We start from the raw sequence: 15,694 nt of genomic DNA, 5'->3' as shown, positions 1-15,694 counted from the left end.
TCTTTCTGCTGTGCCTTTTGCAATCGTTTATGTCTGTCACGTATTGGCCTCATAAGCCACCAACGTGCCTGTAGCAAATGTGGATAGAACCTTCCCAAATCTTCGTTCGCGAAGCCTCGCCATGATGATGATGATAAAGCTGCACTAGCTCGCTCTGTAAAGCTTTAATGTACACTTTCCTTAAAAAGCACATTACCTCCCACCAATAAACTAGTTTTTTTCTCAGCCTGAAATGTTACCAGTCTTCAGTTAACCACAAGTACAGCAAGACAGGTAGAACTTGAAATTTTTACTTTTTTTTTAGTCTAGTCTAACATTTGTAACAAAACCCATGAATTAATTATTTGTCATTTTTGTAGCTTTAACTTTGGTGTTGAGTTATTGTTATTGTTATTATTATTATTATTATTATTATTATTATTATTCCTACTGTTGCATGTTCATAACTTATCATGGTTCCTTGAATTTTCAGCACAGGAAAACTCTTCTGTACTGTTAAACGCAGAATTCACAAATTTTCTGTCAGAGAAAATACCCAATTTCAAATGTTAACTGATAGTATGTATCATTATGTCATTAAATGCTCCACATACTAGCAACTTGTATTTGCAGGAGTCCAGATGATAACAAAAATTTAGTCCTATCACACACAAATCATGTCCTAGACAAGTCTTTACTATGTGAGCATAAACATGTTATTGCAAGTAAGTTAGGTCAACTAGTCCATGGGTTTTGCCCAAAAGATGACAGAGAAAGGAGTACCAACAGGCAGTTTGACAGAGTAGCTGAACCAGTACTGGCTGGTAATTACAGCCCACCTGAGAGCTTCACTTTTGGATAATCAAGCCCTTTGCAGAACTCAACAATGAGTGTTACCTTCTCAGAGCTTCTTTTCCTCACTATATGACTGCCCTTTCTTCAGTTGAGTAGTAGCTGCTTCAGTCCCTTCCCAAAAGCCACCCATAACTACCCATAAGAGGGAGTTAAAACTGAGCAGCAAGAGAGCAGGGCTTAAACTCTTAATAGAGAAATATGTGGCGATTAAGAACCTCTGCAGTCACCTGGTACCTGGGAAAACAACTTAAATTGGAAGAGAACAAGAAAAACAGATGATATGCAATATAGGGGGAAAAGAAAGCCATAAGACAAAGAACATGTAGGAAAGTGTATCGTAATCTTTGAGAAGGTCAGGGAAAAAAAAAAACAACCAAACAACCAACCAACCAAACAAAAAAAAAACAAACAAAAAAACACCAAAAAAATGTCCTATTGTAAAAGCACTGTTTACACAACTCAGAAGAAAGCTTTCCAAATTACTTCTGTTGCAGGATTCTTATATAATACTTCAGAACTCATTAATGCAAACAATCCTCCGATTTATCTGAGTAATTTGCTTTTAGAAAAATTGCTATGATGGCAAATACAGAATTATACTTGCTAATTGCTTTAGATACAAGCATGAAAAATTTTATTTCCTCACAATTCCAACTCATTTTAATGTCAATCGTAAAAAGCAGATCTACACAAAAATACTGAATTCAGTTTTCAAATTATACATTTTACATTTCATATAGAATGGATTCTCCCCCTTTTACAAGTATTAGAAACCAGGTCTCTCTAGTATTTGAGGTGTATCATGCACAATGTTCTTCTACCGTAAACACCTCTGACACAGCAGTGTAAGTACACAGAGAACTGCCAAGATGATTCTTCTCAGTTTTTTAAATGTATTAGTTTTTTGCTAAATTCATTCTACAAAACCATGAAACCAAATGTTTTGAAAAGAAACCTAAGAATTGATACAAGACAATGTATCAGATGCAAATCCCTTCTTACACCAAAAGTAAAAATACAAATAGCCATAAAACTGACCTTTTTTAATAGACAAAGCAATACTACTTTTTTTCCTGAGAAACAGGCTTTGCAATTGCAGTACCCCAGAGAAAATTAAAAATCTCGTCTCCAAATGACGCAACAGTCATGGTAACAAAGCTATCCAAAAATTATGGTATGAAATAAATATAGTATGGAATATTTTAGAACGGCAAAAAGCAAGATACCAATGAAATATTAAGATAACAGATCACACAGTTTACAAGTGTTTGTAGCCACGAGATACACTTCTCAATTAATACGGGACTATTTACTCACCTTTCAGCTAAGGAATGGTGACCACAGTACTGCCAAGACATGAAATCCAAAAAATGCCTTAGCAAAAAAAGAACACTTACCCTATAAACTTGCACGCAGTAGTTTAATTAGCACTTTACCTAGGTTGAGTATTTAGAGCAAAATGTAATTCACAGTGCTGTTGATTCTGACTTGTTTTCATTAACATGGAAACGAAATTTGAGTCTCTATCAGACTTCATACCTGTCGAAACAGGTATGACATTTCTGTACCTCTTACTAGAATTCCTTACTCCCTTCTAGTGTGGTTTATTTTATTAAGTTCTTTCTAGAAAAGAAAAATTATTTCTAAAGACCTCTTCAGGAGGCATAATGCCCATAAACCTTACACAAATTCTAATTTACTGAAAGATACCTATATTTTAATGACATAAATCATAAAAGTTATTAGAATTGCTAGTTGGCACATAAAACTAGAATTTGGGGGATAATTCTGATTGTGCATTATTTGTCTTTTCCTCAGAATGTCTATTTCACTCCAGTGACTAGTTCACTGGAAGCTAAGCTGCCAGCAAGAAGTAATAAAAACCTTCTCCTCTTCCATCCACCCTTCTTGTCACCTTTCCCTCTTTAACTTGTCCTTCAATTAAGATTCGTATGTAAGATCCAAAAGTTACAATATCCCCAAACAGTTCAGTTTATTCCATCACATACAGTAACAGTAATTTTAAATTAAAAATACTGATCTTTCAAAATCCAAGATTTCTGTGTAATCCTGAGCACTGCAGTCCACATGCAGAGTTGATCCCTCCTCTGAGCTGGGCATCATACTAGATGATTCCAGAGATGTCTTCCAGCCTTAAGTACTCAAAAACTCTATGAACTGAGTGATAGCTCCCACCCAGGAGTTTGGAAAAACATAAGCTCTCTTACCTCGCAGAAAGCAGCACAAATATACTAAACTAGATAACAACTAAAGTAAATGTAGCTGTAAAACATATAGCATACAGTAAACTACAGAGCTCTGTTTTTAAATAGGAAGCCTAATGAAAAGAATCTTCACGAGGTTTAATAGCTGTCAACTATTCAATCAGGACTCAACCTCCAAGAAAAACATCCTAAGAGGGATAAGGAGATAAAGGAAATTTACTCCTTAGTGACTCAAGTCATCAAAAGAACTGAAGGAGACGACTCACTAAGTTACAACATAAGCATAAAAAAATCTATCACATTGATAAAACCACGAATACACACTACATGACATACACACAGATACATATATTCCAGTAAATGCTACAAATTGGAAAGAGATCCCTAATGGTAGTAACAATTATTATTAGAGTTGTTGACAATAAGGAAAAAAAATCTGATTTTCCCTTACAGAAAAAATTTATTAGTCCAGTGCATTAATTATTTCCATTATTTCAATAAGATTGCAAAGGAAGCATCAATTTTATTAAGACAGGGAAATTTCTCTTAAAACTAATTAACAGCAAAAGTATAGGAATGTATTTGAGAAAAACCTCCATGCATTACATCTTCACTTTCTGCTTTTAGTTCTGAGTACAGAAAGTCTTCTACTTCTGTGAGGCCTCATTTTCCTCCTGCATCAGATGCTGAGGATAGTCCTCGGCATCTAAATCCCACAGAAAAAAAAACCTCCTAACCAAACAAATGTCATTAAACTACTCAAAATATTGACTATTCTATGTTGAAGTTATTCTTTAAAAATACAAAAAAATATTATACCTTGAACCATGTTTTAAAATCACAGGTGTATTTTAATAAAAACTAATACTAAATTCATATTAATGTGCAAAACAGCCACCACAACATATTAAAAACATCAGTCAATATACCCTGTAACATATACTAGTGTATTTTACACAGATTAATAAAGAATTGGGTAGAAGAGTACTCCATTATATAACTTCATTAACTACTGAAAAGCCTCTCAGCATATCACCTGACACTAACACTGTAAAAGACAGAAATGGATTGCAGTTTTGTGTGTGATAGAGAGCACACACACACTCAACACTTCTATTTTACAGATTTAGAAGAAATCATTTTCAAAAAGTTACGTTTTCTCTCACATTCACCTTAAGACCAGCCATTTCTGATCTTTAGAAAATGGAAGATGGTTCAGGATCTTTGTTTAGGCAAAGCTAGCTTCTACTTGCCAAAACACACAACTTGCTCAGTTGGTTTTTTTTTGACAGTATGGTGCTGAACAACTGTGAACTTCCCAGTAAGCTTTGGTTTTGCCATTCTCCTACAGCTGGATGTAAAACCCAATCTGAAGTAAAGCTGACTTCCTTTCAATACATTAATCCTCACGTGATGTTTCAGTCAGGTCTACACTGACAGTTTTGGAAAAGGAAGCAGTTTAACTGCACTAATACTACTCACATTACAAAGACTTTTAGGGGATAACTCACTAACCAGCAACATTTAACAATCTCCTGAAAGAAAATACTATTTAATACACAAGAGCCAGCCACTAAGGCTAATATTTTAAAGCGGTAAGCCCACCTAGAGGCCCCTCAAATTTGTAAGCATCAAGGCGACTGAAGGATTCCAGAAACTGAAACACATTTTTACTGAACAGTATAATGTAAATCTCATTGTACAAGTTGGCAACATCTATAGCAGTTGCCAAGTCCTATTAACACAATCTGATTATAAGTGTTGAAAATGATAAAGAATGAACAATCATTACATTACTATTATTCTCAAAATATGTTACTGCAAGAAATATTTTTTCTTAAGATTAGTTTCAATGTGATTTGTAAAATTCTTAAGTTTTCCTCAAAATCTAAACTGAAGGACAGCCAAGCCTCTCTTCGTAAGAGATGCTCCAGACCCCAAATCATCCTTGTGCCTCTGCTGGACCCTTTCCAGTAGCAACTTGTCTTTCTTGAACTGTGGAGACCAGAATTGAGCACAACACTCCAAATGTGGCCTCGCTAGGGCCAAGTACAACTCAAAAGTTTCAGTCAACTGCAAGTGGCTAATACCTTAGAGTGAAATCCTTCTGCAGTAAAAAGTCACTTTCATAAAATTGTTCAAAAACTGTGAGGTTTGTTTGTTGTTTTTTTCTAAGTTTAAGTTTAGGGTAGAAAGTAAACTAGATTAGGAAAACAGTCCACAATACCTGCAACTCTCAAACTGTTAAACTTGAGAATTGCAATCTTGTACAGTAAATAGACAAAAGCCATTAACTAGAATAAAAGCACAAATAACTGTATTTTCATTCAAAAGCTTATGTGCCTTTTAAAGACTTTTTATAACATAAGCTGCAGCAGCTTTGTTTTTACAGAACTCATACTTTCAGAATGCTGTATTACAGGTCAAAAATTCAAATTACAATCTAACTTGTTAATAAAAAGAAAATAGTCTAAAATAAGTCAAGATTTACCACAGAACCTAGTTTGTTGATTATAGAACTTGGTCCCATATTGAAATTTGTGTCTTTCCTGCCTCATTATTTTGTCTTGCAGTTACTTGCTCCTTCTCTGAACTTTAATACTGCATTTAAACCACTGCATTAATATATCATTATTTCTGAGCTTTTCTCCCACCCCTCCCATTTCCATTTGCTGTAATACAGTAAAATATTGTATATACAGTGTCTACAAAATAAAACTGACTAAAGAAGTATCTCACTGTCTCATAACCTGTGGAAAATGTTATCCACCACACAAAAAGATTAACTGTATACAGAAGGCAGAATCAGGCCCCAAACAAACTGCATATATTCAATAACTAGGAAAAAAAATCCAAGTATTTTAATTCCATGCCTCTATTTAATCACCTTTACATCATTTACATCCAGGTAAAGGAAAATCCTACCATGTCCCCTCACTGCTTATGAAGCACTCTCAGAGGATGTAACTGCGAAGAAGGATGCTTTTTCCAAATGCCTTTGCTGTTGATTATTTGAGAGAAAAACAGAAACAGATATTCTGTCAAATTTTCCGCTTGACAGAACACCTAACACTCACAAGAAAGGTTAAAATCTTCTTGTCAAATATTTTAAGGCAAAATTCAGAAATAATTTTTCACAAGACAAAGGTGCTGAGAAGGTAACCACTTTTAACAGATCTGGAAATCCTTTGAAAAATAAGAGAGAAGAATATATTAATTCTCTTAATAGAAACTTTCTCATTACAACATTTTGTCAATTAATCTGGTTCTGCTGGAGTTAAGAGCCACCTTAGATCCATGGAACCAACATATGAAAACGATTTCTCCCATTTCTATTAGCTTCATTTTTTCAATGACAGTAAAGAAATTAAAAACATAAATTAAATACAGATCAAGAACTGAACATAACACAAGTATTTTTTCAAAGGCACTTTACTGTTTACTTACCCACAAAACTACTCTCTGGAAGAAATGTCCATCATATCACCAAGTTCACAACTCAGACATGTAATACAATTACACTACATTCACAATATATTCACAACTTCACGGGCATATTAGAGATTTTTATGGTGCATCTTAGAATTATTCTGGCTTTATTTGAGCTAAAGAAATGTCACGAGAACAGGTCAGTATCAAAACAGACTTCCATGGGAGCATTTCTTACTTTCACAGAATAGACTGCAAATGATTTAAGATGCACTCCATAATTTACCCTGGTGGGTGTGGATTTGAAGGGCTGCTTAACTGATAACAAAGACTGGGCTAACTGTACCATCATGCACAAATGCACTAAAATACTTAAATGAAAATCAGGTGTCAAAAAAGAATGCTGCATTTTAGATTTCCCAAATGTTAAGTTTTCCTTGCACAAAAACCAAATCCATACAAATATTAAAAAAGAGTGAACACTGGATTGGTTCAAAACAACCACCTTCCCCAAATGATTCAAAGATGAGACGTTGTGAAAGTCCTCAATGTTTACTTAGAAGAAAAATTAATCACCTAAGAATATCCTTTATCATGAAGTATTTATGTAAAAATCTTACCTACTTTTTAATTGAAGTGTCAACGATAACACTGCAAAATCAACTTAAAACACTTTAAAAGCAGCACTACTTATAGTCACAGTGCACTAAATCTGACTCTTTGCCAGACTTCTGTATTAACAATTTTTCCTCACCAAGCAGATACTAGATACGCTGACTAAATTATAACAAAAAAAGCAGTCCACTTGCAGTTGCTATCCTGTAACTCATGTGAGTTCCCAAGTAAGAGAACATGCAAGTATTTGCCAAAAGGAAGCTGAAAGCCGAAGTTTTTCAATGCTACAAAGAGGTCCTGTAGGAGAAACTTCTAACAAGCAAACACTCTCTTTTATATATGTTACATACGTTGCTTACAACCAGAATAGTTCAGTTTAAGATTTTTCCAATAAACTTTTGGCCTGTCCACAAATACAGCACATAAAACATAGAAAAACATGAACAGAGAAGCATAAATGAAACTTTCTGGCATGAAACCAGGTTCCATAATTTTCCAGGTAGTAGTTTTTACAACCTGTAGGCCAGTTACTGTAAAACTGAAGCAACATGAGGTAAACTTGAATAAAGATAGATCTTCATTCATTTATTCATTTGAATAAATGAAGATCTGACTGAGGAAAACAATACACTGTACCAGGCAATTCTAGTATTTGCAAAGTTTAAGAAACTGGTCATCTAAACAAATCCAAAAAGATTAAGAAACATTGCTTTCTAGTTAAATGCCCTAACCTAAGTCCACACACAGTAACTCTTCAGCTACAGTGTCTGCTTTCATCAAAAGATATCCAACAAAGACTAGTATTTTATTTATGTAGTATAGACCCAAAGGTCAGAATCATGTTAGGGACACAATAGGGATCACAATCATTAGGGACAAACAAAAACAGCTGGATCATACCTAAACACAGAAGTTCCCCTACAGTTAAACAAATGTTTAATAATTCAGAAAGAGTGGGGGAAATGAACGAGAAGACTCGATAAGTAAATAATACTTAGAAAGTTATAAAAACCAGCACCATGTACAGAAGAGAAACAAAGCCTGAAGAACCTAATTCCATGTCTTTTTTGGATCTTTTACGTTAGAAGAGACAACTACAAGCTATCGTGCCAAAAAAAAAAACAAAACTACTATCGTGCCAAAAAAAAAAACAAAACTGCATTCAGGAACTCTACTAAAAGCAGTGTGCTTTGTGCCACGTATAAAACAAAACTAATACAAACACCTTTTCATCCTACACAATTCTAGGCCTAAATTAGTGAGCCAGTAGCCATTGTAGGAAACTGTAATGGTGACAAATGTTTTTAGTAGGGCCTGTTGTGACATGACAAGGGGTAATGGCTTTAAACTAAAAGTGAGTATATTCACACTAGACGTAAGGAAGAAAATTTTTTTACAATGAGGGTGATGAAACACTGGAACAAGTTGCCCAGACAGACAGTGGATGCTCCATCCCTGGAAACATTAAAGATCAGGTTGGACGCGGCTCTGAACAACCTGATGTAGTTGAAGGTGTCGCTCCTCATTGCAAGTGGGTTGGACTAGATGGCCTTTAAAGGTCTCTTCCAAACCAAACCTCATCTTTAAATGGTAAACTTTAAATATATTTAATTGACTCTTTAAGTGTTAGTTTCTATAGAACTCCCCATCTGAACAGTTACAAAACAGCTCTACCAAAACCGATCTTTTTACCAAAAACCACTACATATTAAAAATGCTAATAAATCTAACACCTAATCTCTGGAAAATTAAAGTGTACTTGATGGAAGACAGAAGTATCAGATTTAAAATCCATTTTCTTCAGGGAAGACACAAGAAAAGCACTAGTTCTGGTAATGAGATAAACTTACTCTCACAAAAAGGCCTGTGAAACATTCAGGAGAAAAATTATAAATATTTTAATTAAAAAAACTTTAGCTGGTATCAATAGACAAGCAACTGCACTAACACAAGCTAATTTCTATGTCTCAGTTTACTGCATTATCATTATTAAAATTTTCTGCTCTGTGAGAGCTACTGAAGCAAAACGTGAGAGGTGAAGCAAAAGGTCACACAAAAAAAAAATACTCAGAAGGTACTACCTGTAAGAGACAAACCAGATCTATAAACAAGCTTTCCTCACACTACACAACAGACCCTTTAACAGGTTTCCTCACACCAAAAAATACTATTTCACTTATTGCTTCTTGGGTGTTTTTCTTTAAACATAGACCCTTTGAATAAAGACAAGACTTTTCTAACTGGAGGAACTTATTTTGGCTGCAAGTCTCAATGCCACCAAGTAAGATCTCAGGATTCAGACAGGTGGGTGAGTCCAAAATAGGTACCAAGTAGACAACTGAAACTGAGAGTTAGTTTCTTCTTAGTCTGGGTAAATACGTGTACAAACTCCAAGTCAAACTTAACTGCAGTAGCTGAGGAAGAAAAAATGAAAATTATTAAGGCAAACATTAATTTTAGCTTCTTCAAAATATCTATGGCATTTATCAAACAAATTACAAAAGCCTCATTCTTACTTGTCAGAATATAAAAAACTGAAGAACTCCGTATTTGAGGAACTTAAGTTGGATAGGCAATTTTTTTTAAATTGTGAGCAATAAAAATTTTTGGAAATAATGTTAAAATACAGAATATAGACTTAGTAAGTCTGCTCTTTAATAGATTTTATCATTTTATGATAAAATTGTTATAAAACAGGGAAAAGCCAAGTATGCAAACAGAGTATTTTACAAACAAGCATACCAGATGCATTTGAGGTCTTTCTATTAATAATTGAACAAAAATGGCATCTGCTAAAGCTGAGGCCTCATTAAACATCAAGACTGACAAAGACAGATGACATTTTGCCATTACATATGAAATATCTGAAACATCTGAAAGGCGTTTAGTTTCTTGATCATCAGTCTTACTCAGGGAAAATAACATTATAAACAAAACTAGATAATCTAGAGAACATGGAAGAAAAATTCCTTATCAATTACTGTAGAAGAGAACAAATCTGGAAATGCTTAAAAGCATACTGCAACACCTAGTTTCATGCTAGAGGTTTATGCACATTTGATAGCACATGAAGGTACAAAAATTACTTATGAATAGTCACTTGTTCTGTTTGCAAGTTCACATGAAGTACATATTAGTATTTTCTAAAGCACTTTGTGCAAACATTAGAAAATGACTGCAACAGAGTAAAAGATTAGTCTCCTAAATACAGCACAAAAAAATTTATCACATCACCTAAATACTCACAGTTCACACATACAGAAATACAAAATTATAAATTAAACGTTGTAACAATTATTTGCTCCATTACTGATAAAATTACTTTAAGCAGCATCCTTGAGACACAAAAACTTAATCTAGAAAGTCAATTATGAACCATCCTAAAATGGTCATAGAATACTTACAACCCAAAGATATCTTATTCCACAAATAGCTTCAGTTTATGTATATAAGCACATAATGTGCCACAAAAAGATGGCTGAAGTTCTGCATTGTTTTCATGCAGTCTTTGCATACTAAAAGCAGATGATAGTTAAAATAATTTTTCCTACCTGACAATGTAATTAAAGGCTGAAAATAATGTATGTAGTTTCTGAAAATAATACGAATTGAATATTTTAAGGCCTGTTAAGAAAGTATTATTCTTGCCTAAAGGAACAAATTTAGTATCCAAAACACAAAGGAATAGAAGAAACGCATGATTTAAGAATCGCTCCACTGGTGTATATCACTGTACTCCTGCAAAAATAAAAATAATTTAATGCTACTGCCAAAACTAGAACCACGCACAAAACCACAAACTGCATATTTATAAACTGCTTGCTCAAAGGCCTATAGCAAGTTGCATTAGGCACAGGAAGAAACTTGATCACTGAAGTAAAACCACTGCCAAGAAAAGCAGGAATGTTTTGTCAGGTTGGTGTTTTTTAGTTCTATGTTTAATGATCTGCCTTTCTCCAAGCTCGTTTTACCTTAAAAGGCTTTTAAAGCGTCAAACATGAGCTACTGCTTCCACAAGTATGTATGCTGGATTGCAGTAAGGAGGTAATTCATGTCTGCCAACCATGTCTCTATCTATAAAAAAGAGCTTTTTTAAAGCATCAAGAAACAAAGACTTTATTTATACAACCTCTCAAAACTTCACCAGCATCAGCCTCACTAAGTATACTGAGCTGTCAAGATAAAATAACCAACATTATTAGAAAACAGATCAAATTTGAAAAGATCCTTGGAAATTTTTTATTAATTTCACTGGGCATCTGCCTTAGTCTAGAGTAAGGCAGGAAATGATTCTGTGAACGATTCAAACTGCTTACGCTACTAGAGCTTTTGAGCATAATACTATCAGAAGACGGGATAAAAATACAGTTCCATTCACTTGAGAGGCACAAAGTGCAAAAAACTACTCCTGAATTAGAGAAGTCCAAGGAAATCTGACAGTCCTGTTTCAAACATGTCTAATGCTTAACTTGCACGTTAACGTAGAGGTGAGGGATAAGACACGCCTCGGTAGGCTCCAAACAGTAAGAAATGGAAAGCTACATTTATAAATGCTCCAAAGGACAAAACTCTTAGAAGAAAAACTAAATATGGTGGGAATATGAAGCTATGAACTTCACTCTTGTTTTGCAATGTGCTTTTTTACTCCCTTGCTCTCATCTGTCTTACAGCTTTTGATACAAGTCCACTACAATCTCCACTGTTGAAGCAATCTCCACTGCTTTCGTGGCTGCCACTTTATGCCGATACTTACACAACATACTTGAGCAGCAGTGCTCCTGCAAGAAAAACTGAAGAAAAGCAAAACATCTACAAATAATTCCTGAAAAGACTATGAGATTAAAAAGAAAAATATTCAATATATGAAGTCTTACATGAAAGAACACGAAGCATTCAGAAGTTTAAACTCATTTCACAGGAATCAGTTCCTTACATATGCAAGTTACACTTTGAAAAAGAGGAGTTTCCACGGAGGGAAGGACATCCAAAAATCTCAACTCCCTCTTTAAACTATCAGAAAGAAGAGCTGTAAGTTTTTATTGCAACTACTGTTTCATCAACTACAATAATCACCTATTTCACACTGTTACTACAGAATTAAATCTGTACACCACAAAACTAAGACTACAACTCCTATATATTTTGGTCTCTATCGTAGGTACATGAAAACTATTTTAATATACTAAATCCAAATCACTCCAAGCTGGTGACATGAATAAAAGTATTTCCTGGAACTGGAATTATTTGGTAAAAAGGCTCCAACTGAGATTTAACAGTGTAAATCTAAGCAAGCGATTCACAACTGGATAGTAACCACTGCATGTTTGAACAACTAATGTATTAACCAGCACTCAGAAGTACTTTTTTTAAAAAAGTACTTGTGCTGTTGAAAAATACAATATTGTTTTCAATCACCATCAGCAAGATCCTCTTTCAGACAGAGGAATGTACACAAAATAAAAATTACCAAAATACTACAGGAAAACAAATTTCCCAATTAAGGTACTGTGAAATTAGAATGCATATATATTGAGATATAACAACAGATTTTAACTAACCGACTTTTAGAAAGCAAGGGAAAATCTCTAAGCAATATGGAAGTGTTTATCAATAACTTATCTAGTAGAGATCACAGAACCAGATTAGTAAATTCTTTAGGCATCACTAGGCTGCCCAGTAGACTAACAATCAGTGCAATCAAATTTCTAGTGTACATCAACAGAAACAAGAATGCTTCAGGAAAAGAAATCCCCCCACAGAAAATATTTTTATCATCTGTAACTAAACAAAGTAACTGGACACTGCATTAAACTTGATTACAAGATGCTTTTCAAAAGCAGTTATACTTAAAAGAATCAAAGTTTAATGACTTAGGGAAAAGATAGAGATAGAAACTTTCAACAGGAAAGTGTAACACTGCAGTCCTATATGAGAGATTCCAATTCTGGTTGTCGCACTTACCATTTATCTTCCTCTTTTAGACTGAACAGTAAAAAGGGATAGGATATAAGCGAAGAAAGCTTACTTTTCAAAGCTTTTAAGAAACAAAAACAAGGATTAGAAACAATTATTATTGTCCTTCTAAATGGTTGGCAAGAGAATTTTAATGTTATAAGGATTATGCCAAAAGAGTTTCTCAAGACCTGATATGGTAAAAAACTATCCACCAGTACAAAAAAATGCAATTCTTACCAACAGTCAACTTTTAAAATAGAGAATAACTTTTTCAGTATATGTACAATGGTAATCTGAGACTAGAAGTAAGTACCAGATGGAATCTGTTCCCAGTAAACAAGTATTAGTAAGAACAAATAAAAACAAATCAGTTGTATAAGAAATTCTAAGTTGAAAACAGATTTGATGTATCATTTTGCAATCTCCAGACATAGTTCACAATTTTTGTCTGCTGCAAAATGCAAAGGCTTTTTCAATTCCCATTCACACTACCTAAGTACAGTTATCTAAAAAAATGTTGTAACAAACACCTATAAAATGACAGGCGAGCTTAGTCACAGAGCTGCCCTGATTAGAAACTGCTGCTAAAGAAAGTAAGTAAACACGTAACTTTCAATTTTGTTTCATTCTACCCTTTTTTTAAGGTTCAAAGAACATCAGAAGTAAAACACACGTCAAAACATGACCAGAATACTAAAGACTAGTCTAGATAAAAGATTTTTGTCATATATTATTGTATATGCCACTTCATATGACATTTAAAAATACACCTGTACTACATATTCCTTTACATATAACTTTCCGCACTTTCAGTAGGGCTGTTACTGCACAGCTACAAATATATATTCTAGCAGTGCATAATTAGTTCCAGATGAACCCAACACAGTGGGGAGGCTACATTTGTCCAAACCATTCTTCCACCTTTGCCTTTCCCCTCCAAAAAAATTCAACGTATAAAAGTCACAAAAATTGTGCGTGGTGATTGAAGTGCTTTCCATTCGAACCACTCCTCTTCCCTTCTTACCCTACATTTTTGCCAAGTCCAGCACAGCAACTTGGGATAGTTTCTATTTACACAGAGTTTGGAATTTAAAAACGTAGATAAGGAATGAGGATGGCCAAACTGTGGCAAGCAATTCAAGCACAGAGACTAAATAACATTTTTTCAAGACAGATATAAGAAGAAAAGCAGTTAACAGCTGTGGTGGCCAACATTATCTGGTTTTCCCCAGCACTCCAAGCTGCAGAATATAGGCCACAACCTCCTAACAGCAACGGAATCTGCAGGAGCTACCACTATCCCAAGCCTGTGGGTTGGCTCCCCAGCTTCCAGCTGGTGCAGTTCTCCGCAGTGAGAAGCACAGGCCTCACACAACAGGCATAGGAGGATTTTGACAGGTAGCTTACAGGGTCAGAAAGTCAGGTGACCCTAAAAGATGCTACATTAAGATATTAAGGTGAAATGAAATTTCACATTTGGCAGTACAGAAGTCACAATCAGTAAGTACTATTTCAAAATTACATCAGGCAACTGTTATATGCTATTTACCGAAGTCCGTTTAATAATATTTGGAACACACTAAAGGACAGTATGAGTTTTGAACTCCTGGTCTTCATCAGCCCGAAAAAAAGACATGCTGAAAGCAATTTTCTTTTACAGTGTGAGCACTTACAGAAATAAAAGACTAACTGCTTTTTGATCCAAGTCCCTCAAAACACTGAGTGAAAAATCAACTGATAGCTGTTAGTATAATCAAAAGAACTATTTTGCTGTCTCCCAATCTTTATTAAAAACACTAAGTGGCAGAGGATGGGAAAAATGTCCTGCCAAGAGCAGGAAATCATTTATTTTCTAGCATCTCTTAGGATGTCCCAGTACATACGTAATAACTTCTTTGCAACCACACAGAAAATTTTAAGGTATAGAATGTAAAATAGGTATTTCTTCCACAAAAACAGAAAGAAGCTGAGAAATCAGCAGTTCATTTCTGATTCATGTACCAAGTTGTATCTGTGAAGGGGAGCAAATTTCCCTCCTGCAGACTACAGTTGTTATAATAACATAAAAGAGCATTGTGTGAATCGCTTATTCATTGCTTCCTCACTAAGAATAGCTGTAACAGTAAAAGATATCCTACTCATACGAAACTAAAGCATTTGCAACACAGGTTGCATTCATTTAGCTGATTTGGTTGGTAGAGAGAGCCATATTCCTTTACCAAAACAGATCATCATGAAAATTTAGAAGCTGACTCCTCTGATACCACCATTTTGCTAGTCCTGCAGAGGCAGAGCATATCTAAATTACTAATATAAATAATGTAGAAATTATAGAAGAGGACAATTTTTTCCCACCTTTATAATCTTTCAGTCTCCTTTAGTAAAGATTTTTATATTTTCTTCATCTAGTTTTACAGTAGGGTCAAAAAGAAGAGTGATTTCAGGCTCCATATGAAATTAATACTGCCCATTTTGTTTCTGGAGTATATTATTCTTAAGGTAAGCATAAACCAAAACAAGCAATTCAAACAAGCTTAACACCATGAACTGGTTTCAAATTTAAACCTTCAAGTAGACTAAGGCACCTCCTCATGGAAATATCATTGATTCCCATCCCCTTTCCCAAATAAAAAAAG

At 34.5% G+C, this 15,694-nt stretch overlaps 1 protein-coding gene across 9 annotated transcripts in view; it reads right to left on the bottom strand.

The window, feature by feature from the left end:
* The window catches only part of PSPC1 (paraspeckle component 1), a 62,128-nt gene that overhangs the window by 34,219 nt on the left and 12,215 nt on the right, over window positions 1-15,694 (bottom strand). Inside the window, exon 7 of one of the 9 annotated variants that reach the window (XM_017831641.1) lies at window positions 5,986-6,060. The exons of 7 other annotated variants lie outside the window; for them this stretch is intronic. In XM_017831641.1, the coding sequence (XP_017687130.1) occupies window positions 6,001-6,060 (60 nt within the window). In that variant the 3' untranslated portion in view covers window positions 5,986-6,000. Of the gene's footprint in view, window positions 1-5,985; window positions 6,061-13,116; window positions 13,138-15,694 lie in introns of those variants that run through there. One more of the 9 variants, XM_017831643.1, reaches the window with a different exon arrangement.

The sequence above is a fragment of the Lepidothrix coronata genome, unplaced genomic scaffold, assembly GCF_001604755.1.
Source record: "Lepidothrix coronata isolate B3197 unplaced genomic scaffold, Lepidothrix_coronata-1.0 Scaffold194, whole genome shotgun sequence".
Taxonomy (NCBI): Eukaryota; Metazoa; Chordata; class Aves; order Passeriformes; family Pipridae; genus Lepidothrix; species Lepidothrix coronata.
The sequence above is the reverse complement of the archived record's forward strand: the minus strand, read 5'-3'. Positions and strand labels throughout refer to the sequence as shown.